The following is a 25,212-nucleotide window of genomic DNA, read 5'->3' on the forward strand; positions in this document are numbered from 1 at the left end:
CCCTGAACCTAACAACTAGCAGTAGCCGTGGGGGGTTCCTACGGTGCCCTAGACCCCTCAATCACAGCCGGAGAACTGCATAGCCTGAAGACAGAAAGGGAAATCTAAACTGCCCCAGAGCAGAACCCAAAGCAATAGGCAGCCCCCAACATATAATGACGGTGAAGCAAGATGAAAAAACACTCACACAGATAGAAAGATAGGCTGAGCAAATGATGGGGCCCAAGCTAACTAAATAGGACAGAATAGAAAAGCTGCTGTCTGCAATCCGCCAAAACCCTCTCAAAAACAAGAGCCAACAGACTGATAGGGAAAAAAGCCCTGAAGACGCTAGGCTTCAAAAAGACTATATCAGTACTCAGGTATTATCTGAAGACAGAGCAAAAAGGAATTCAGCTCACCCAGCAGGGAAAGGCAGAAATCCAGAAAAACAAGGCAAAACAAAACCAAAACACAAATGCAAAAAGTAGAGCAGAAAACTTAGCTTTTGAGGAGCAGGAATCAGACTTGTCTCCACGAATCCCTCAGAGTAATCACCCGCAAGGCAGAAGGGCGTCCACTGCCTTATATCCAGTCAGCAATCCCAGTCACCCAGTCATCATCATTCTGCTCAGGTGCTTTGTAATCAGCCTCACTACCTTCCTTCACCAGAAGAGGGAGTTCATCAGACCTCAATGGTGAAGGGGAAAATGAACTCACAACAGTTACATCTAATCTTTAATGTTTGGCCAATAGTAGTTTATAAGTTCTAGTCTGTCCTAAGGGCCTTCGAGCTACCACAATTCCTAAGCTCCTTATCTGTCGGAACTTACCTATTCTTTCTTACAAACCCAGGTAAAGTCTCCAGCAGCTCAGCCATGTGACTTCTGACCGTGACTGGAAAATGTACCCCACCTCAGACAGGAGTGGGATCTGAATCCGTGCAAGCATCGACCAGGGTAGAAAGCTGCTCCAGTCTTGGATCCAAGGATGAGTCTGGTGATAACGTGTTTCTTCCTTCAGCTAGAATTGTATCTTTTCACTGTTATCCTCGGGCGCATGTTGTCTTAGACTTAGGCTAGCTGGTCTACACATCGCAATCCCCTCCCTGCTCCAGAGGGTCCAGAATGGATTCGGTCGTTTACATCGTCATACGGATTGACCTGCCTTTCTTCAGCCTAGTTGTCTATTTGATCTACCAAGAGCCAACTTTCCTTACAGTTCACATACTCCATGTTTTGCATGGACTTTCCTTGCTCAACTAATCACTTTTCTAAGTCCAGCTGGACTATTTTTTCCATATCCACCCTCTTCCCTGTATGTCTTCCTTTTTGATCTGTCTGCAAAGCCATCCAGTAGTCTTCGTTCTACCTGCTTAGTTGAGCGTTCAGTGGTCTCTTCATAGCCATCCTGAGCCTACATCGCGGCGATGAGATCCAGGTTATCCCCAGGTTCCATTCAGTATGTTTTCAGTGTTCGGCTCTTTAGCAGGTTCTCAGTGGCCTGCTCTCTGGTCTTGTCATTTTCTCACAGAACGGACTTCAGCCGTTTCCAAACAAGGGGGCTCCTTGGTATATCTCTTTTCTGCCGAGCGCTTCGCAAATTAGACTACTTCTGCGACTAAGAACCCTCCAGTTCCAAGTTTTCCAGCACTACAGTCCTTCATCTCCCATAAGTGCATCCCTCAGGGATATCAACGGCGAATTCACACAGTAGTTGGCAAGGTCAACCTTGAAACCACCCGCTGCTATATCGTGTCCTGCCTTAGTCTCCACCCATGTTGCATAGTTCTATAGACGTGTGGCCTAGCTTGCTCATCAGAGCATTCTTTCTGGAGACCGGTCGGAAGATTTGACCATCCTAACTGTCCATCCTTGTTTTTCTCAGGATGAAATTTTCTTCGTTCAGCATTTGCCTCCTGTGAATCACACAATTTTTCCCTTGTTCCATGAAGCTCTTATCCAGGTCCTGATTTCTTCAGGGCTTTGGAGATATCTGCTTTGCAACGGATGGGTTCATTTTCCCTTTCAGTTGGTAGCTTTCCCTTTCAGACTCTCAACCACTCCTGGGGTCTCAAGAGTCTATAGCAGCGATGGTGCACTTCCTGTGGATCAACGGTCCACTCTCCATCATTCTGAATTCCCTTTCTTTCGTCCGCCTCAGACTTTTCCTTCGTGACGCTCTCTCATCAGGCTACACAGCATCGGTACTTATCAAGCTCGGGCTTGAAGTGTAGAGGTCCTCTGGCCTCCAGGTCAGCGTCCGCTCGCGGAATCTGGTCGGCATTAGTGGGGTTGCCGGCTCAGGAAGGACTGCGTTCTTTTGAGTACGACGCACTCTGCCCGGGCATTGTGTCCTCCTGGCGGTACTCTTTGGGCCTTCATCTGGCACCTCTGCAGTGCGCTGATGGGTCCTCCACAGGTCCATGAGGTTTTTCAGAGCCCATGCCTAGCTTCGGCAAGTGCCAGTCGGGGTAAAAAGACCTTGCAGGTGACCTTGCAGGCGTCAAGGGTGACTTCCTCGTCCTGATTGGTGTTGTTTGCTGTTCCCTCCCCTTGGGGACTGCTTTGGGACGTCCCAAGGTTTCCTGTCCCCCCCAATGAAGCGATAGAGAAAACAGGATTTTTAGTTGCTTACCGTAAAATCTGTTTCTCTGAGCCTTCATTGGGGGACACAGCACCCTCCCAAGTTGAACAGCTCTGTTTACTGTATAATATTGTTACAGTGTGGATTTGTGTTTTCTGTGGTTTTTATCTCATTTAAAGATTGCTTCTCCTACTGCTTTCTCACTAACTGAACATCCTACTTCCTGTCGGAGGGGTGTACACTGTGGAGGAGGAGCTAACTTTTTTTCTGCATAGTGTCAGCCTCCAAGTGGCAGCAGCATACACCCATGGTTTCCTGTGTCCCCCAATGAAGGTTCAGAGAACGATCCTAAAAATCCTGTTATTCCAGTCTACCTAATTTCTCACCTAACTGATGAAAATTATAAATTTTTAGTGCCAAAGAATTAGAATATTGCATCTGGGTTCATGAATGACCAGCCAGCCCATTCAGCTACGCCTGGCCACAATCTTGCATCCAGAGAATGGGAGACTTATCTGTTAATTGATGGGGGACCCAGTAGTTTGACATTCGCCAATGTAATGATTATCACATTTACATAGACTGGAATACCTCTTAAACTTCTTGTGGCAGAGAAGGCATGAGCATTATTATTAATGGATTGTTGATTGCTATTATATCACACAGCGCTTTACAGACATCACTGTCCCCATTGGGGCTCACAATCGAGATTCCCTATCTGTGTGTCTTTGGAATGTGGGAGGAAACTGGAGAACTTGGAGTAAACCCACACAAACACGGGGAGAACATACAAACTCCTTGCAGATGTTGTCCTTGATGGGATTTGAACCCAGGACCCCAGTGCTGAAAAGCTACACTGCTAACCACTAAGCCAGCGTGCTAACCACTGAGCCACCATACAACCATGAAAAGGCTTTCCTTTACCTGTGGCTAACATTCATTTCAGTGCCTTAGCCCCACACAGAAGGGATCTGAAGCCTTCGGAGCTCGAGCAGTTGTGAAAATATGACTCCCAACATGCCGCGTGTTTATAAGTACCGTATTTTCTGGACTATAAGACGCACCAGACCATGACACAGGTGGAAAATAGCAGAGATAAAGATTTTTATGAGATGGGGGTCCGTCTTATTGTCCGAATTTAAGGTATCTTACCTGAGGGCTGGTGGTGGTACAGCAGGGTCACAGAAGGCATGGTCCCTTCCTCAGGAAGCCGGCGGCGGCAGAAGTGGGGCAATGCTGCAGTCCCGGGGTGCGATCCTGCGGGTCCAGTGTGAGGCAGAGCATGGAGCAGGGTCCCTTCCTCAGGATGCCGGCGGCAGAAATGTGTCCACGCCGAGCAGAGCCGAGTGCATCACCGGTTTCTCGGCGACCATCTTTCTGAGGCTGCGAGTGCGCAGATTGAGATATCGACGGCACTCGGCTTCAGGAAAATGGCTGCCGAGATCTCAATCTGCACATGCACGGCCATTTTCCTGAAGCCTCCGGCGGCCCACGGCTTCTGGAAGTTGACTGCAGGAAAAACGGAGATGCACTCGGTTCTGCTCGCCGTGGACACTGTGCCGCAGCGTCGCCACCTTTCTGACGCCTCCTGCCATCCTGAGGAAGTGGTCCTGTTCAGGTGCATTCTGTATCGCCCACCACAGCAGCATCACCACACCTCTGCCACCACCGGTTCCACTGCTACACCACTGCCGCACCCCCCCCACCCGCGGCAAAAAGTGCGTCTTATATTCCGAAAAATATGATAATTGTTAATAGAGGTGAAGGTTCTAACCTCTGAATACACCAAAATACAATGTTGGATATCTGATGAATGAATAAGGCGTAAAGTACGAACTCATTTAGTAGATTGGTTGTTTAATACTGGGATTTTCCAAATAAATCAGACACAACTCAAATAATACACGTAAAACACGAGCAAAGCAAAGGAGAAACTTTACATTTATTTATACACAAATGCAGATCCTTTTATTTCCTCGCCCAAAAATACTGCATTCTAGAGTCTGACAACAGGGGTCAGAATAAATGTAAAAAATAAAAACTCCTCTAACGTCGCCCTTCAATGTACAATATTTAGATATAGCTGAAATGACATGATCAATGAGTTCACGGCGGGCTCCATACATAATAAAAAAATATTATTTAAATGAACAGTTCATAACCGTGTCCCATCAGTCCATGGAGTCCGTCACTTCCTAACCGAGCAAGTTTATTGACGCCCGGTATCTCCTGGTCCTGTCCTAGGTGTCCTCCGTTTAGATGCTCCACTTCTCAGATCGACACTCGATGCTTTTGACCAGTCCCTCCCCTAAAATCTTAAAATCCTCTAATATGGCCTCCACGTTGGGGATCATTAGCATGCTGTTACCTTTCTTTTCCATTACTCTTCCATTCACTCTAGTCATCTGCAAGAAAATAAAAATGCACACGCTATAAAGAAATCAAAAACATAAATGCTATGAACTGCCTACAAAACGCAACGTTTTTGCAACATTTATATAGAAATGAATGCATAAATATGCTGTACTTCATGAGAACCCTCCTTTTCACATAATTTTTACATTTTGACATAGGTGGTAAAAAAAATAAAATAAAAATGGAGTAAAACACTGATAAATTTGGATTAGGCATTTATGACCATAAAACCTGCATATTAATTTTGGAGCTGATACAATAATTAAATGTCTCTCACTGTTCCCCATTATCGGCTATACTCACCTTCGATGCCGACACCATTGCAGTGATGTCGGTCCTGGTTCTCCCGGGTATTGCATGACACTGTTATGTCACACAATCCCAGTGGCTTCAATGTCCCCGCCTTCAAATAAATCACATACATCTGAAGGAAGTGAGAGAACAACATCTCTCACTTTCTCTGGATGTACACGATGTGTCCGAAGGAACGGAGGTAAGTATAGGCATCATTTTACAAAGGGGAAACATAGGGACTGAGAAGATGTTGTCCGAATAGTGGATATCCCCTTTAAGGAAACTGCATTTAACATAGATTATCCACAAAGAAGTCTTAAAAGGGCCAGTACAGCCACGTTCAGACCAGTCGGCACATCCAATGAGGATTTCTGGTACAAAATCTGGCAAAATAAGTATGCACAGTATTCAGACCAAGCTGAATATCTGCTGATCCACTGCAGATTTGCTATAGGTTAAACGCTAAAAGACGAAACTAATCCCTCACCTCTAAACTTATCAAAATGCTAAAGCTTAGCATAATAACTGGCCTATATTCATTTATTTTTTCTCGTCACTTGTCTCCTTAAAAGACGCTACAAATACAAGACATTACAATTTCTCCAGAGAAATGGCTGATAACAGCAAGTAGATAGTCTGCAGATGTAATACTTGAAAAATAAAAAAAAGCTTTCAAAAGTCCAGAGTTTCTGATGGTTTGGATTATGGGAATTGTATGGTGTATACACACACCGCACGAACGTATTGTTCTGCATGTGTGCGCTCTCCCATTCATCCTGTATAATTAATGACATATGACACATATGATCATATCAGGCAGGTTATAATGAATGACCGTGCACAGCCCACGAGGGCATTCACGGCGCGGCTAATGAGCCGTATGTACAGCCTGCTCCACCCTGCCGGCGATTATGTAATGCGGAGCGCTCGGATTATACAGGATGGAGCACTTTCCTAATACAAGAGTCATCGCCGGAGATATATCTGCAGGTTTAACAGTATAATTTCCCCCAAATACAGACCCCCGTTCGTCAATGCGCTCACCCTCCGACGGTTGGTCTGTATCAGAGCATCTCACATGCGCAGCAGCCCTAGGAGAAGAGGCCTCCTGCTCTGCTTCTGAGCTGCATGTGATCGATAGAGAAGGGCTCTGTTCTATAGTATGAACCACGCGATTGTTCCCAGACGGACCGGGGACAGTACTCACCCTAAAGGGCTTTGGTGCAAAGCTAGATGGGTTCCAGATGACGCCGATGACTTGTCCTCCGTGAGCGTCATAGAAGAACAATGCAAATTCCCCAAAAGACTCCTAGAATAAGACACAGGAAAGACAGTGATGAGCTCATGCTACAGAGGAAAGAACCACAAACATCAGCAAGTCCTACACCAAACAAGTCTACTTAGTAATGATTCCTTTATATCCTGTGTGACAACAAACTGCTACCAGCAAATCGTGGCTTTCAGGAGTTTGGAAAAACTGTGCCAGGAGCAGAGATGACGGTTATTCTGGCTGCACCTCAGAAATCCAAAAATGGCAGATTTATTTAAGCACCGGGATGACCCAAATATTTTTTTTTCTTTTAAGTAGTAAACATTTTAAATTCGACATACAAGAAATACCCGAACGGAAAAATCAGAAAAAAAAAAACACACACACACACACGGCCGAAAGTGCTGGCACCCTTGAAATTGTTCCAGAAAATGAACAGGCACATATTTTCTGCAAGTGAAAATCTGTCTCAACTTGATAATGTGCTGCTTACCACTTATATACAAGTTCTTGCAATTTTGTATTAAAGCGTAACTTTTGAAAAGAAAAAATAAATAAAAATCAGACGTTTAGGATGCACAACATCTGCTAAAAATACAGCTTCAACAAATGCAGGGCTATGCTACATTTTCTCAAAATTTTAAAATACTGAAAAGATGGAAAATCTCTGTAATTTCTAGAATGGTTTTGAAGCCCAGAAGTATGGCCTCTATCCCCTACCAATATGTCATCCATTCGGAGTATTGGGACTAAGGCTTAGATATTAGGATTTAAAAACTCAGAATTTAACCCTTCAAATAACCCTTATGGGTAAATCCTGGGGTGCGATACTTATTTACAGTTAGGGAGCAGAATGGAAAGCTTGGATTCTTATTCATGTGTGTGAGAGAGAGGTGCAAGGAAAGACGCTGCAAGGGACATGAGAAACAACCCGAAACGTGTCTACAAATGGAGTTTTTGAATTATTTTCTTCAATAAAAAAAAAAATCAATGACAGTCTAATATATTTTTGACTCCTTTGTTTGATTTGATCCTCATTATCTACTTTTAGGCTTTGTGTTAAAATCTGATGTAATTTAGGCCAAATTTATTCAAAAATATGGAAAGTAAATTGTCTCGTCAGAGAGGAAGACGACTACAACTCTACTGTCACCTACAGCAATCCAACAAGTCATTATCAACCATTTAACAGGCCTTGAAACATGACTTAGGATAAAAGCCAAAACCGGAATCTCAATCTGGAGACACTGTGTTTTGGGATACTGCCCTTCATCAGTGCAAAGAGTGATATCTGGTTTGGCTGTGTGAGAGGCGTCTGACCGGGATCCAAGGGGTAACATTTCTCCTTGTCGAGAGTGACATGTCTAGCTTGACATGCCAAGGTGAGCAGATTTTTAAGCCTTGCAAAATGCTCCTCCGAGAAATTAAATATGTAAACTGCCTCTTCAGAGAGGAAGAGGACTAGAACTCTAGTGCCTCCTATTGAAAGTAGCAATCCTACAAGTCATTATCAGCCCTTTAATGAGTCTTGTCACATGACTTAGGATAAATATGGAAAATTCTGAAGGGTTCAAACTCTCATGTAATGGAGTATATAGCTAGGTGACTCTTTCTTATGCAGTTGGGAATTCGTGGATTGTAAGCGCTTCATCACCTTTAGTTCATTCAGATATAACTGGGGAGGATCATAGTCCACAACGGGAAAGCGGGAATTGATGCACGATGTATCCGCTTGCCGTAGCCCACGGACAAAAGATTTGGTCGGCTGATCCACAGCTTCTCTGTGCCGGGGAATGTGCTTCGGGTTCAAGTGGATGAGAACGTCGTAGAGGTCTAGGGGAGGGCGGAAAATCATCTGTGCAAAAGACAAAAACAATGTGTTACAATCCTGAGGGAATGCAAAGACTCAAATGACTTTATACAGCATTCCTGTCTAAAGGGCTTGTCCACGCCTCCATACAGAGCAGGTGCAGGCTGAACGAAACAGCCTGCATCTGACAGCAGCAAAAAGAACAAAATAATTTGATATCGACGAGACCATAGAACATTGACCTATTAAAATATCAACTTTTTTAACCTATAAGCAATAAAGGAAAAAAAGGAAATTCCAGATTTGCTATTGTCACTTACCGCCCCATCCCAAAAATGCAATAGAAAGCAATCAAAATGTCACATGTACCCCAAAATGGTACCAATAAAAATTACCTTAACATCGCTACATCAACTTAAAAAAAAAAAAGCTATGGGTCATGGAAAATTGCAGAACAAAACAAATTGTTTTTTTGACAAAGTTCAAACATTTTTTGAGTCGCTGAATTAATTAAAGTAAAACATAAAATTCACGTTTTCATTGCCCAAAAGAGAATGGGAGAATTGCATTTTTCCCCCATCATTTGACCCCAATTGGATTTTTCACCTGTTTTACAGTAGACTACATGGCAAAATTAATGGTGTTATGCAAAATCACAACTTGTCCTGCAAAAAAAAAAAAAAAACACAAGTCCTCATACAGCTATGATCGTAAAAAATAGATTTTTTTTATTTACCGTAAAATCTGTTTTTTCATAGTCTTCATTGCGAGACACAAAAACATGGGATAGCCTGCTGCCACGTAGAGGCTGACACTATTATTGCCTTTAAATAAAACTGGCTCTTCCCCAGCAGACTATACCCCGCCTGCTGGAGCCAGGCTTCATCAGTTTTGTGAAAAAGCAGTAGGAGAAGAAATTAGAAGAATTAAGGCACGAAAACAAAACTGTACGCCCAACTGGGTAACCAAGGGAGGGAGCAGTGTCCCCCAATGAAAGGGAAAGTATTAAATCTCATACCCGGTACCACCTGGCAGTAACTTAAGCGTAAGTCTTGGCTACTGCCGCATCTTCCTAGCAAGGCTTGCATCTGCCGAGGCAAAAATGTGCACACTGTAAAGCTTAAAAAAAATATGCACTGATGCCCATGTTGCTGCCTTACAGAGCTGCAATACCGATGCTTGATGGCGGACCACCCAGGAAGCCCCCACCGCCCGCATAGAGTGCACCCTAATCCAAAATAGGGCGACCATGGCCTTTGCTTTATAGACCTGGATAAGAGTGCTCTTGATCCAGCAAGCAATGGTTGCTTTAGATGCGGACTGTTCCTTATGAGGATCTTGTGGTATAATAAACAAGGAATCAGAACACCTAAATGAGGCGGTAGCCTATAAAATGCTACCTTATAAGAAACAAAAAGCGCAGAGATCTCTCTGATCGAATGAAAAGGCGGAGGACTGAAGAGCCTACAAAACAAAATTCAGATCCGAAGAGTCTAGAGGAGTCTGATCAAGTGGCCTAACGTGCCATCCCCTGTAGAAAAGTCTTCACCTGAGGTTTAGATGCCATCAGACCCTTGAGGGAGTTAAGCACCAGCCCTCTTTCCAATCTGGACTGTAAGAAGGAGTGCAGCACTGGCAAGGAAAAAGATATTGGCAAAGCATAGGTAGTCTCAAACCACTGAAAATAAGCCCTCCAAGTGGGATGGTAGACTCCCCAATAAGGATGGCTTCCGAGCACTAATCAGTCTGGATGACCGCTTCAGCCAGACCTGCTGTCCTCAAAAGCGTAGTTTCAACAGCCACGCTGTCAAATTGAGAGCCTGTAAATCTGGATGGAAGAAAACACCATGGGACAGAAGGTCTGGAATGGTCCAGACGAGCCCACGGGACAGCAACTACAATCGTTTGGGGCTCTGGGGACCTTGTCACAAATTTCAGCACCTTGTGATTTAGTCTGGATGCTAATAGATTTACATCTGACGTACCCCACCACTGACAAACACCGTTCCCAGAAACCGCAGCCACTTTGTTGGAACCATAACAGATTTTATCCTGTTGACAATCCAATCAAATCACTTTAGAGTGTGAACAACGATCTGCATGCTCGCTAGATTTTGTGCAAAGGAAGGCTCTTTGACAAGAATGTCATCCAGACAGGGGAAAACAATTATTCCCCTGGACTGTAGTAATGCCATAACTGGGGCCAAGATCTTAGCAAATACCCTTGGGTGCTGTTGCAAGCCCAAATGGGCGTGAAGAAATCACTGATGGGTTGGAAAAATTGGCACATGCAAATAAGCATCTCAAATATCTACTGAAAAAGAAATTCCACGGTTTCCATGGATGCTGCCACTGGATAGAGTGACTCCATCTTGAAGTGACGAAGTCGATTCCATCTGTTCAGGTGCCTTAAACCTAAAATAGGCCACACCAAGCTGTTTTTGGGGATAACAAACAGGTTTGAATAAAACCCCTTGAAGAACTCTGAAGTGGGAACAATTAACAATCATCAATGCTCGAAGCAGGTAAGCGATCGCCTGAACAAAATTAGCTCTTATGCTGGGAAACCAAGGAGGGCGAGAGTAAAAGAAACGATTGTGAGGTAGAGCGGTGAACTCTATTCTGTTACCTGAAAATATGACCTTCGTGACCCAAAGATCGCTGACTGCCCCCAGCCTTGCCTCCTGAAAAAGGAGGCGGCAGCCACCCAGCCGGAAAAAAACCCCGAGTAGGGGCTGCCCATCAAGCCTTGACCCTCCTACCACCTCTGGACCCAGAATGACTAGCCCCTGATCCAGAGGGCACTCCAGTGGTTGTTGCGGTAGTTCTCCTGGGAGACGTTCGGTCTAACCTGCCGATGAAGGGAACTGGAGAAAGAGATGGACCTGCAATGCCCCATGTCTCTGGAAGGGACAGCAGGCCCTGCACTGAGGAAACGGGGTGCTTCTACCGCCTGTTGCTTCCGACATGATTTTATCTAACCTGGTCCCAAATAAGGGAGACCCTTAAAATGGACCAAGCTTCGAAGATTTCTTTGAGTTAAGTCCACCTTCCATACTTTGAGCCATCGAATGCGGCTAATTGTGAGGCAATTACTTGCCACCTGGGTGGAGCACACCGCTGCATCCAAGGATGCAGAACAGAGATACAGTGCTTCCATACCTGTGCAAGCTGATCAGCAATGTCGGCTACTCCTAGATCCTGGGAACCATCCAACAAATTTTGTCACAAATGTCTAGCCCATGCAGTTACCGCCTTGGAAACCCAAGTGGCAGAAAAGACTGGAAAAAAGCAAGTGTTGCAATCTCGGCTAGAGATAGAGTGGTCACTTTGGAGAGGCGAGACACTGGAGTATCTACCACCGAAGAAGTAGACCAAGAGGCCACCAGCTCGGCTGGGAAGGGATATAACACCTTCATACGGCTAAGCGTCTGAAGTCTGGGTGTTCCCATGCTTTCAGTAACACCTTTGTAAACTCTCCATGGTTAGTGCCTAATCTAAGACAGGTCTGTGACAGATCTCGCCTACAACTGACACTAAACAGAGGAGGACTGGCTCCAGCAGGCGAGGTATAGCCAAATTTTATTTAAATGCAATAATAGTCAGCCGACTATCCCATGGTTCTGTTCGGCCCAATAAGACAAACGAGAAATAAAAACGTTATGGTTCTTGGAAGTTGGCGAGGAATAAACTAAAGCGTAAGAATGAAACTGGCTGCATTATTAAGGCGTTAAAAGGTATCTGATATGTATTATTGCCTGCCTGCATCTTTATCCTGCCCCTCATATTCATGAAACTGACATCTGGAGGTAGGTCTTCACCTGAAACAGACATTATACAACACGATCACAGATACTGCAAGACCCCCGCACCGCAAGAGAATGGCGCAGGGTTAGCTTTCGTCCCCCTGCTCAGGACACAAACATATGCATTCAGCCAGTATTGTATAACGTTCATTGTGCAAGCTCAGGCGTGACAACACGACACTGTATTCCTCATTGAGACTATCCAGTACAGACAGATCCGGAGGTTGTGCAATCCGCGCCTGTACTGCAGGTATGAGGTTGACAAGCAGGGGCCCACCATATGCATGGCAGGAATAAGTGGGGGGCACACCTGACTACTACAAAGGCTACTGTGATTCTCCAACTAGATGTAGATGTGTCCAGATGTGCAGATGTGCTCAGACACCCCATGACAATTTCAGGAATCTCTAGGAGCCACACAGTACACATCCAACATGTAGATCCATCATCGCAGCAGGATGCAGATTTTTACACCAATTCTTTTCAGAATGAAATGAAGCCAAGAAAAGGATTAGGAGGACGATACAATCTAGTAATGAGAACAAACCGAGCAAACAGAAACCTTCCCCAAATACACGTCCTCCATGAAACAAAGTCTCACTCTGCAGATCTTGCGTCATCAGTTCTGGAATGTCCCCAACATTGTATAAAATGCTAAAAACAAGATTCAATAGTAGCACATGACTCTCTAGCTTAAACCCACCGTAGACTGGATATCGGATGCAGAAAAAAAAATAATGCATAATTATGGAGCTTTTAGTTTCAGAAAAAGTGGAAAGTCGCAGGCTGATACAGTTATAACAACAACAAAAAAAAGGAATTGTACATATCGTCCTCTTCACTCCTAAGTTTTCCTTATAAATTACTTTGGAAAGAAAGATTAGGAATGCCAGGGTCTGAGAGTGGTAGTGCCCCCACTCCCAACAACAATAGTGAGAGTGGCATTGCAGCCACTCCCAACAACAATAGTGAGTGGCAGTGCCCCCACTCCCAACAACAATAGTGAGAGTGGCAGTGCCCCCACTCTCAACAACAATAGTGAAAGTGGAAGTGCCCCCACTCCAAACAATAAAAGTGAGAGTGGCAGTGCCCCCACTCTCAACAACAATAGTGAGTGGCAGTGCCCCCACTCTCAACAACAATAGTGAGTGGCAGTGCCCCCACTCTCAACAACAATAGTGAGTGGCAGTGCCCCCACTCTCAACAACAATAGTGAGTGGCAGTGCCCCCACTCTCAACAACAATAGTGAGAGCAGCAGTGCCCCAACTCCAAACAACAGTGAGAGTGGCAGTGCCTCCACTCCCAACAACAGTGAGAGTGGCAGTGCCCCCACTCCCAACAACAGTGAGAGTGGCAGTGCCCCCACTCCCAACAGTAGTGAGAGTGGCAGTGCCCCCACTCCCAACAGTAGTGAGAGTGGCAGTGCCACCCACTCCCAATAACAGTGAGAGTCGCAGTGCCCCCACTCCCAACAACAATAGTGAGAGTGGCATTGCCCCCACTCCCAACAACAATAGTGAGAGTGGCAGTGCCCCCACTCCCAACAACAATAGTGAGAGTGGCAGTGCCCCCACTCTCAACGCTAGTGAAAGTAGCAGTGCCCCCACTCTCAACAACAATAGTGAAAGTGGAAGTGCCCCCACTCCCAACAATAAAAGTGAGAGTGGCAGTGCCCCCACTCTCAACAAGTGAGTGGCAGTGCCCCCACTCTCAACAACAATAGTGAGTGGCAGTGCCCCCACTCTCAACAATAGTGAGAGCGGCAGTGCCCCAACTCCAAACAACAGTGAGAGTGGCAGTGCCTCCACTCCCAACAACAGTGAGAGTGGCAGTGCCCCCACTCCCAACAGTAGTGAGAGTGGCAGTGCCCCCACTCCCAACAGTAGTGAGAGTGGCAGTGCCCCCACTCCCAACAGTAGTGAGAGTGGCAGTGCCCCCCACTCCCAATAACAGTGAGAGTCGCAGTGCCCCCACTCCCAACAACAGTGAGAGTCGCAGTGCCCCCACTCCCAACAACAGTGAGAGTCGCAGTGCCCCCACTCCCAACATCAGGGAGAGTGGCAGTGCCCACTATATAGCGGGGGTATCTCTAACCAATATCAAATCAATAGATGTAGCAAATTGGTATAATATTTAAAATATAAAATATAACCTTTAATTGATTCCTTTAAAAACATATATTAGACACAGAGATACAAAACAAATATAACCAAGTGCCAAAGTGCAATAGTGCAGTGCTCTGTTAAAAACAAACCGTGTTGTACTTTCCAGGTATCATATGGCCCAGGACAATGCCGTATTGTTAAATGTCCAGGTGTCCCCTCATACCTAGAATCTAAGACCATATGACCCCTAAGTAATTGTAATTATGTATAGAACAGGCCTTTATGTCGTAAATAATATTGTTGCTTTTATAGACATATACATCCGGCCCATATACATTAGCTCAACATATATACAGCGTCGGTTAAATGCATCAGGATAACTAACACCTCATATAAGCATAGTGTAACCGTTTCATAATACCACTAATGATACTGAGACCGCTGTACTTATCTTTAACGCTTCTGTAAAAAACAGATGACCGGGTAGGGTCCGTCTAGAAAGCCCAAAATCATGACCCGATCTCCGCGCTTGTCACCCAACGCGTTTCGTCATTGCCTGACTCATCAGGGGTATCTTATTCTGGCGCATAGCACACCCGCTGTAAGACAGCTGCCTTTTATAAGTCGCGGCATACCGCGGCTTACTGCCATTTCCGGTTGCCCCGTATAGTACTTCCGGTTTGCGCATAACGCCGGCATCTGTTCAGGTAGCTTGCCCCACTTCCTGGGTTTCCCAAACAGACGCAGCGCGTCATGTTTAGACAGGAACTGGCCATACCTACAACAGTGAGAGTCGCAGTGCCCCCACTCCCAACATCAGGGAGAGTGGCAGTGCCCCCAATCCCAACATCAGGGAGAGTGGCAGTGCCCCCAATCCCAACATCAGGAAGAGTGGCAGTGCACCCTTTTCCCAACAGAGAGTCGAGGTTCCCCCCAAAATACATAGGAAGCTAGTGCCCACAACTTCCCTGCAGAATAAATGTCAGCACAGAATGTATTAGGACAGCAGACAAGTATGAGTAGACCACAATCTATTCTCAATAAGATTGGACTCATTTAAGTTCATTTTTTTTCAATCTCAGCCAACACTTTTCATTTTATGTATGTGCTACCTGCTGACATCTAAAAAGCCTACATACCGAATCACACAAACGTCATGTCTACCCCATGTGACGAGTCTGGAGACTGTAAATCAATGCCATGTGTGTAATGCAATCTAGTGGAACATAACAGGAACAGGGTAGAAGCCTGCAGACAGCATGTGCTCACCCCACCTAGCTGTCTTTTCATTAAGGTCCTAGTGTACCAGGCCAAAAGCCTTTTGATTAGTTTTGCTTCATTAAAAATCTGAACAAATATGACAACTGACGCATTTACCTGGCAGTACACAATGGCAGGTAGCATAGCACCATCAGCCCAAACAAAACATTGTCACACTTTGCATCCACCTGTTGCTCGCCATGGGCAGTAGAGGTAGCCGCGCATGAGCAGCTCTGTAATAAGTTCTATACTGTGACTGCAAATCATAGTACTGGGGTATATACACGTGGTACCCCAAAATCCTCCATAGACTTCCCCATCACCTTCCACACCCATAACAGATAAACATGGATTTTTGTGAGTACTCACCGTAAAATCCTTTTCTCCGAGACGCTCATTGGGGGACACAGAGACTGTGGGTGTGTGCTTCTGCCGTCTGGAGGCTGACACTAAGTATACAAAAAAAGAGTTAGCTCCTCCTCCGCCGCATACACCCTCGCCCCCAGACCGGGCGTAACTCAGTTTAGTGCATAAGCAGTAGGAGAACGCGCCTTAAATTCAGGCAAGAAATTATACGTCTGGAAAAGGGACCACCCTGATCCTTACATAAGGATTTGTATAACTAAAAATAAGCAAAAGCCAACTGGCTAGTAGGGTGGGTGCTGTGTCCCCCAATGAGCGTCTCGGAGAAAAGGATTTTACGGTGAGTACTCACAAAAATCCATGTTTCTCCTTCGACTCATTGGGGGACACAGAGACTGTGGGACGTTCTAAAGCAGTCCCTGGGCGGGATCTTAGCTCACCCAATCCATGCTATTTTGCGCCCCTGATTAGAGGTGCGCAACTGCTGCCTGGAGAATCTTTCTTCCCAGGCTTGCATCCGAGGATGCCTGGGTATGTACGTTATAATGTTTGACAAACGTATGCAAGCTGGACCAGGTAGCTGCTTTGCACACCTGTTCCGCTGAAGCTTGGTGTCGCAGTGCCCATGAGGCACCCACTGCTCGAGCCGAGTGTGCCTTGATCCCTGCCGGAACCGGCGTGCCACTGATTTCATAAGATTCTTGGATCGTCAGGCGAACCCATCTGGCCAAAGTCGCTTTGGACGCAGCGAGCCCCTTCCGCCGCCCTTCTGGGATCACGAATAGAGAGTGTCTGGCGGAAAGGTGCTGTCCTTGTCACATACCTCCTAAGAGCTCTTACCAGATCCAAGGTGTGCAATGCCTTTTCTACCCTGTGCACCGGTGCCGGGCAAAACGAGGGTAAAACAATGTCTTCGTTGATATGGAATGCAGAGACAACCTTCGGCAAGAAAGGAGGAGCTGGCCTTAAAACTACCTTATCCTTATAAAAAGTCAGGAACGGCGGCTTACAAGATAAAGCCGCCAATTCCGAAACCCGCCTAATAGACGTAATAGCTACCAGAAAAATGACCTTCCTGGACAGGTAAGGTAAGGAGACTTCTTGCAATGGTTCGAAAGGAGCCTCCTGAAGGGCCCTGAGCACCAAGTTCAGGTCCCATGATTCCGTCGGCGCCTTATAGGGGGGTACTAAATGTGCGACCCCCTGCATAAACGTCCTAACCTGCCAGACCGAAGCGACCTTTCGTTGGAAAAGCACCGACAGGGCCGAGATTTGCGTTCTGAGCGAACTCGGAGCCAATCCTGCGTCCAGCCCTGCCTGCAGAAAAGCCAGTACGTTGGGGATCGAAAAAAACAGAGGAGCCACTCCGCGATCCCTACACCAACGGAAAAAAAAAAACTTCCCAAGTCCGATGATATACTCTCGCCGAGGAAGGCTTTCGGGCACTCACCATCGTGGCCACCACATCGCGCCTGAATCCTGACTGTGTTAACAGCCAAGATTCAATGGCCACGCCGTCAAACACAGGGCCCCTAAGTTCGGATGGTAGATCGGCCCCTGGCAGAGCAAGTCCGGCCGATCTGGGAGACGCCAGGGTACGTCCACCACTAGCTGAACCAGATCTGCATACCAGGCCCGCCGAGGCCAGTCTGGGGCCAGCAGAATTGCTGGAACCTTCTCTCTCCTTAACTTTCTGATGACTCTTGGAAGCAGAGGTAGCGGGGGGAACAAGTACGGGAGACGAAACTGGCTCCACGGAAGCACCAGAGCGTCTGCTACGATTGCCTGCGGATCGAGGGACGAACCTTTGTACTTTGGCGTTCTCTCTGGATGCCATAAGGTCCACGTCTGGTGTCCCCCACCGTTGGCAGATCTGTTGAAAAACCTCGGGGTGCAGGGACCATTCCCCTGCCGCGACCCCCTGTCGGCTGAGAAAATCTGCCGCCCAGTTTTCGACTCCCAGAATGTGCACCGCTGAAATTACCACGTGGTTCTTCTCGGCCCAACGCAGTACCAGCCCAACCTCGCGCATGGCTGCTTGGCTGCGCGTGCCCCCTTGATGGTTTACATACGCCACTGCTGTAGCATTGTCCGACTGAATGCGCACCGGCCGGTGTCTCAGCAAACACTGAAACTGTTGCAGGGCCAATCGTATTGCCCGTATCTCCAGAATGTTGATCGGGAGAATTACCTCCTGAATGGACCACCGCCCCTGGGCTGTGTGACTCTGGAAAACTGCTCCCCAACCCTGCAGGCTTGCATCGGTCGTCACCACCAACCACTGTTCCGGGGGAAAGGGTTTCCCCTGGACCAGAGACGAGTCGCGAGTCCACCATCGGAGTGATCGTCGGACCAGCGGAGACAAATTGCACCGATGACTGAGGGATAGCAGCCTTCGGTCCCATGCTGACAAGAGCGCATGCTGAAGCGGACGGAGATGGAACTGGGCAAACGGGATTGCCTCCATCGCCGCCACCATTCTGCCCAACACACTCATGCCGTACCGGATGGATCTGGAGCCCGGCTGTAGAAGGTTCCGTACCCCCTGTTTGATCCTTCGCGCCTTGTCCTGAGGGAGGATCACCAGCCCCCGGGAGGTGTTGAAAACCATGCCTAGGAACACGATTCTCTGGGCTGGAACCAAGGACGACTTGTTCCGATTGATCAACCAGCCTAGACGGGCCAGGGTATCCAGCGTGATACTGACATTCTCCTGGCACGCCTGAAACGACGGCCCCTTTACCAAAAGGTCGTCCAGGTAAGGTAGTACCGTTATGCCCCGAGCATGCAGGATGGCCATAACCACCGCCATTATCTTCGTAAAGACTCTGGGGGCAGTGGCCAGACCGAAGGGCAGGGCAACAAATTGAAAATGTCGCCCTCCGATCGCAAAACGCAGGAACCTCTGGTGTGGAGGAAAAATCGGAATGTGCAGATATGCATCCTGCACATCGATCGAGGCCAGGAACTCCCCTGGATCCATGGCTGCAATGACCGAACGGAGGGATTCCATCTGGAACCGCCTGACTCTGATGAATTTGTTCAGGATTTTTAGATCCAGTACTGGCCTTACTGTCCCGTCTTTTTTGGGGACCGAAAACAGGTTGGAGTAAAAACCTTGTGTCTCTTCGCTTTTCGGCACTGGGACAATGACCCCGTTGCGCTGTAGCGTCATTATGGCCTGTAACAAACCCTTCGCCTGCGATTCTGTTCCGGAAAGCCGGGAACAGAAGAATCGCCGTGGCGGGAGTCCGACAAACTCTATCTTGTACCCGGACGATATCAATTCTGGCACCCAAGCGTCGCGTGCCACTGCGACCCAAACGTGGCTGAACCTTAGTAGGCGTCCGCCCACTCTGTCGTCCGTAGGTACGAAGCGCCTCGAGTCATTTAGCTGGAGGCTTTTGGGATCTGGCCCCCCCTCGTTCTGGGCAAACGGCCTCGGCCTCTACCCAGCGGATTGGCTCTGTAAGAGGTTTGCCTTTCCCTAATCTGACCATCATTTGCGGAGGTGGATGCTCTGGCCGAAGTCCCCCTCCAGGGGTTACGAAAGGGCCGAAAACGCCTCTGTGTCTGCCTGAATGCTGGCCAAGTCCTCTGCTGCGGGAGGAAACTACTCCTCCCCCCTGTGGCTTCTGAGATAAGCTTATCAAGCTTCTCACCGAACAACCGATTGCCCTGAAAAGGCAATGAGGTCAAGGATTTTTTAGAGATAGAATCCGCTTTCCACAATCTCAGCCATAATGCTCGCCTAACGGCGATCGCATTTGCTGCTGCCACAGCAGAACACTCGGCCGCGTCCAGAGAGGCGCTGACGAGAAAATCACTTGCCCCTGAAATCTGATTTGTCACCTCCAAGACCTCCGCAGGCAGATCTCTGTCTTGGAGGGCCTTATGCAGAGCGTCCGCCCATGAAACCATGGCCTTAGCCACCCAAGTAGCCGCAAAGGAGGGGGCCAGGGCCGACCCCGCTGCCTCATACACCGAGCGGGCAAGCCCCTCTATAAGGCGATCAGTTGGGTCCTTGATAGAAGAACCGCTGGGTATCGACAATAGCGATCTTGATGCTAAACGTGATATCGGTGGGTCCACTACTGGCGACTCCACCCATCCTTTATGGAGTTCAGGAGGAAACGGATACTTTGCTTGCAGCACTTTTTGCATTGCAAAACGCTTAACCGGGTGTTCCCTATGTTTCTGGACTAGCTGCTCGAACTCTGGATGCGTGGCAAACCTTCTATGCGGTCGCCTGGTCTTCTTGAAGGAGACCTTGTGACCTGAGGCCGTGGACACATCGTCCTCGATCTCTAATGTCTGGTTGACTGCCTCAATGAGGCTGTCCACCGAGTCTTGGTATCCTAGGCTTTCTGGATTCCAGGCCTCCTCCTCCTCGCCCTCATCCTGCTCGCTTCCTGAGCTCGGCGACGGGGAACGAGATGCCCTAATACCCGCCGCCGAAGCCCCGGAGGGCCCGGCCGACGGGGAACGAGCTCTCTTGCCATGAGCTTGTCTGGTGCTGGAGCGGCCTCTAACGGTCGGAGGGTCCTGAGACGTGGACGAGCTGTCTTCCGCTGGCAGACCACCATCCTTGTCCCTGCCCGGGCCTCGAAGAGACTCAATTGCCCTTGTAAGGGACATCATAGAGTGTGATAAAGACACCGCCCATTCTGGGGGGTCCTGACCTCTGGGCTCTGCAACAATGGGGGGCTCCTGGGCTCGCTCCGACTCGCAGGCTTCACAAAATTTACCCGGCTGCGCCTTAGGCAGCCTGACCCCACAGGAAACGCAAACAGCGTATAGGAAAGAGTGAGCTTTCCCTTTGCCAGACATATTGCAAGGTAGGGTAGGAGGAGGAGGATAACCCCTTCCTTGACTACTAGTGCGGTACTCGAAACGGGGTTGCACTCACCCACCGGTAATGTCCCACCTTGCGTCTCTTCCACGGGGCGTGCGGCGTTACTCGTCGGGGCACTTGCAGCGCACTCCGGGAGATAGGCGGCGGCTTCCGGCCGCACTTCGGCGAGGAAACGCGAGGAGGGGGAGGGGGGCGGGAGCTCCCCGGTAACTGTGCGCGCGGAACTCCGGACCTCCCCATACAGCGGGGGCCGCGGCCGCCGACGGGGCTTCTGGCCGCACTCCACGTGCGGCGTTCGAGGGAGGGGGGCGGGAGCTCCCCGGTAACTGTGCGCGCCCGCCGCTCTCCGCCCCTGGAAGTTAGTGGGCGGGGCTTCCGGCTACCCCCGGAAGTCGGCGGGCGGGCACGCGGAACCTCGGACCTCCCCATACAGCGGGGGCCGCGGCCGCCGACGGGGCTCTGGCCGCACTCCGCGCCCATTAACAAAGGTGAGCCGGGCCGCCGTGGGGGCTCTCTTGTGGTGCTCTCAACCCCGTCCCTGGGCAGGGAGGGGGAGGCTACTGCACCGGGACGCTTCGATCCCTTGGCTCACCTGCGCCTCCAACTCCACCCCTGGTCTCACTACCTAGGGGTGGTAGGGGCATTAATGAATTCCCACGTTGCAGGAGAGGAACAACGTGGAGGATCACTCACACGTGCTCGCCCGTTGGGGTTCATGGGGAAACCGAATCCTCTTATCAGGATGCGTTGCCGCCTCTTTAAAAAATAACAAAGAAAAATGGTTGTCTGGGGAAAAGTCCCAGATGTGTCCCTCGGTGCGGGAGAGGAAACACGTGGAGGGCTACTCACACGTGGTCGCCCGTTGATGTTTTGGGGAGATCGGACCCTCTCTTATAGGATCCGTCGCCCCTATTTTATCTTCATAGAAAGGAAAAAAAAAAAAAAACTAGTCTGGAGCTCCAGACTGCGTGTGCCTCCATCAGACACTAAGCAAAAAACTGAGTTACGCCCGGTCTGGGGGCGAGGGTGTATGCGGCGGAGGAGGAGCTAACTCTTTTTTTGTATACTTAGTGTCAGCCTCCTGACGGCAGAAGCACACACCCACAGTCTCTGTGTCCCCCAATGAGTCGAAGGAGAAAAGCCAGAATCTCAGTGTTCTTCAGGTTTTCGTGGGTAACTGAAGCTAATGCTATAATAGCAAACATAAGAACCATGGGATTACTCCATACACATGGCAGTGCCAAACCACCATATCCTTCTCTCAACCAACCTCTTACAGTCTTCTTTCAAAAGGTATTACTAGGTCTACATCTTCTACCTTAATTGATCTGGCACTCTCTCAAGCCCTCGCCACTGTGATATAAGACTAATGATATAATTCTGGCAGATACATTACTCCGCCAGACAAAATGTAGAAATCTGGTCATTGAGAAAGGAAAATACATGCCTAGTCTGGAATCCTTAAAAAAAACAGTAGTAACCTTCTTTCCTATGGCAAAAAATATGGATTATCATTACAATGTCCTTTCTACTCTTTTCCAGTGCTGCACCAACTCTCTGGAATGCTCTCTCTTTTGACATCACTGCCCAGATTTTTTAAAAAGTTTCTCCTTATGACATATTGAAGTATATTAATTTTTAAAGAGGGAAAATTATTTCACAGCATACAGTAGGAATCACCCAAAAAGGTCAAATTGATCATGGAATTTGTTGTAGGATTAAGAAGCAGCACAAAATCAGAGTAAGACGGCTCTTTCACCGGGAATTCAGCAAGCATGATTTACATGCAATAAAAAATAAAAAAAAAAAGACAGTGGCCCTTTATCCCTTATACCGACGAAACTAATATGCAGGAGTAGTTCAGTGTTCATTGTGGGAGGAAACCAACTTAAATGCTCATGGAATGTTTTTAGCGGTTGCTCAGGGCAGATTACATTAAAGGCCAATTCACCCAGAAACGGAGTAACAGAATGGTCTTGCTACACCTGATCCCCCACAAGGTAAAACTGTTTTTGGTAACATGTCCTTAAACTGTCTCTTTTCTCATACTTTGCATGTTGCCATCTACTCTGATTGTTCTTCATAAGCATTCTGCCAGCACTATAAGTGCTGGAACTTTCACTCTCCAGCATGCATTCCTTTTTACTACGTGATTCCCTGCCCTGAACAGAAAGCCCACCTCTCAATTATTCCTTTGTAGACAAGAGAGCAGGAACACAGACAACCCCCCAGCCCTTCCCAAACTTCTGATAGGGAGATATAGCCCTACTCTTGTAGAGAGTCAAAGATCCGCTCTCGTTTCCTGTAACCCTTCTGGGGTCTCTGTACATTGACACGGGTTAAATTTGACAACAAGCAGCTATTTATACAGGAGAGTGACACCTGGGAGCAGGCATTTTCGAAGTGATATTTTTTTTTTGGGGGGGGAGGGGGGGTAAGACTATATAATTTTTAAATGAAGTGATTTGCATATTGTCTATTTATCCAGATACCTTTCAAATGAGACCAAGTTGTCTGAAAGTGCAGGGACCACATACCACATTATCAATGTAACGTGATGGGGCACTAAATCAGGTCGATTAGGGCATGGAAAGAATTGCAGATTCCCATTGCAGCTCCGGTCTGCTGTAAATATATGCTGTCACCAAATGAGAAGTAATTATGGGCGAGGATGAATTTTGTAAGGCTCTCGCATAAAATCGCTGCCAATCCCTTAATTTTCCAAGAAGACTTGGCAGGATGCAAAAGTCATCTGGCTGTTAACTCTAAATCTGACACAATAATAATAGACAGGGTCAGGTAAAGCCGCAGCCCTGATCCAGCCGATGCATGGAGATCTATGTACACCGTGCGGAAATCATATGCAGATTAGCTCCTCTCCAGAAGGAAGACAACGTCTCACATCAGCTAAAGCAGACAGTTGGGTGTCTGGTCAGGCTAATGGGGTTGTCCGGTCACATCATATTGGATTGGACGTCAAAATGAGATCAGAAGGGGTTGGACACCAAGGCAGTTGATTGCTGTAAGCTGCTTGTTGATTGCTGTAAGCTGCTTGTTGCTTGCTGTAAGCACACAGAGCAGAGCTGCCGATTCATGCAGAACAGCTCCTGTTATTTTGCAGTGACCACTACACATTGAAAGGAGGGGAGATTTGCAGCTCCGTGCCATAAGTTTACATCTGGAAGCCACCGGGCAAATAACAGCTGATCGGTGGGAGTGCTGGTTATCGGACAACACAAATCTAATATAATTGACCTGTTGTATCAATAGGTAATCAATATGATGTGACCCAGACAACTGCTTTAATACTTACTTAATCCATATCAACTTGAAAAAAATGGAAAACTCACTATTGATATGGATTTTGCTCAGTAGCACTGTTGTAAGTGTCTGAATGGTTTTCCCCTTATGCATCATTCATTTCATAATTTCATTGATGACTTATCACAAATCCCAAAATTGCACTGGCAAACAGGGCGGCCCCTGCATTAAAAGTGACAAGATCTCAGCAGCCATAACCCAGCTGTATTGTCACAGTAAACTGTAAAGCTGTAGCGCCCCCTGCTGGAAAAAAAAAATGAGTATTGGCCAACAAAAGATGGGAGTCGATGCACAAACATCACAAACCAATCGCTCTCTTTAAGGTCATGATTGATTTTTTTCAAAGCACCAACTTTCACAATGCTGGAGGTTGTAGTATCTGTATTGCTGTAATATAGGGCAGATCATCAGTTATACAAGCCCACGTGTATTGTAAATTAATTTCCATACTTACCCGGGTCACTTATGCTCCATTAGTACCTCCGTTCAATTTTTTATTGAATTTCTCCGAAAAAAAAAAAAAATTACCACTTGGACAATAGTTTTTTGATGCTGAATTAGAGGGGGGTTATGGACCCCTTAGGGTTAATTTTCTCAGGAAAGCTTAGTGACAACCAGCACACGGTGAATCGCTTACCACAATGGGTTGTCAGTCAGCATTATTTCTAACTAGTAAGTCTGTAGAAAACAACAATGGAGTAGAAGTAATGGCAGCTTTGTTGAGCATGCCCTTAACTCTCTCCCATAGAAGCCAATGTGTCTGATCCTGCATATTATTTCCTACGTCCAAGTGGCTGCTATTAAAGTGAACCTGCTTGCAGTTTTGGCCAATATTAGATACGGCCACCACCTTTCAGGGCTGATATACAGCATTCTATAATGCTATATATCTGCCCCCAACCCAACCTATAAGAGAAGAAAAATAAGTTTTATTATACACACCTGTGGGGCGGTCCGAGGGATGTCGCTCTTCTTGGTCCAGCGTCTCCCATCTTCTTTCGATGCAGCCCTCCTTCATGCTTTGTGTGAATGATGCGTCGCTGAGTCATCCACACAGTCTCCTCGGCATCGCGCCCCTGCGCAGGCGTACTTATCTGCCCTGTTGAGGGCGGAGCAAAGTACTGCAGTGCGTAGGTGCTGGAAAAGG

The 25,212-nt window shown here is 47.5% G+C and overlaps 1 protein-coding gene across 2 annotated transcripts in view; it reads right to left on the bottom strand.

Moving 5' to 3' along the window:
• Nucleotides 1-4,487: 4,487 nt before the first annotated feature.
• NOL6 (nucleolar protein 6) overlaps nucleotides 4,488-25,212 on the bottom strand; it is a 43,248-nt gene continuing 22,523 nt past the window's right edge. For both annotated transcript variants that reach the window (XM_073589808.1, XM_073589807.1), the window contains exons 24-26: nucleotides 8,199-8,399; nucleotides 6,482-6,583; nucleotides 4,488-4,970 (exon numbers count right to left, since the gene is read on the bottom strand). In XM_073589808.1, the coding sequence (XP_073445909.1) occupies nucleotides 4,821-4,970; nucleotides 6,482-6,583; nucleotides 8,199-8,399 (453 nt within the window). In that variant the 3' untranslated portion in view covers nucleotides 4,488-4,820. The remainder of the gene's footprint in view (nucleotides 4,971-6,481; nucleotides 6,584-8,198; nucleotides 8,400-25,212) is intronic.

This window comes from Dendrobates tinctorius, unplaced genomic scaffold (assembly GCF_039654945.1).
Source record: "Dendrobates tinctorius isolate UK_male_01 unplaced genomic scaffold, ASM3965494v1 ptg000113l, whole genome shotgun sequence".
NCBI classification, from domain to species: domain Eukaryota; kingdom Metazoa; phylum Chordata; class Amphibia; order Anura; family Dendrobatidae; genus Dendrobates; species Dendrobates tinctorius.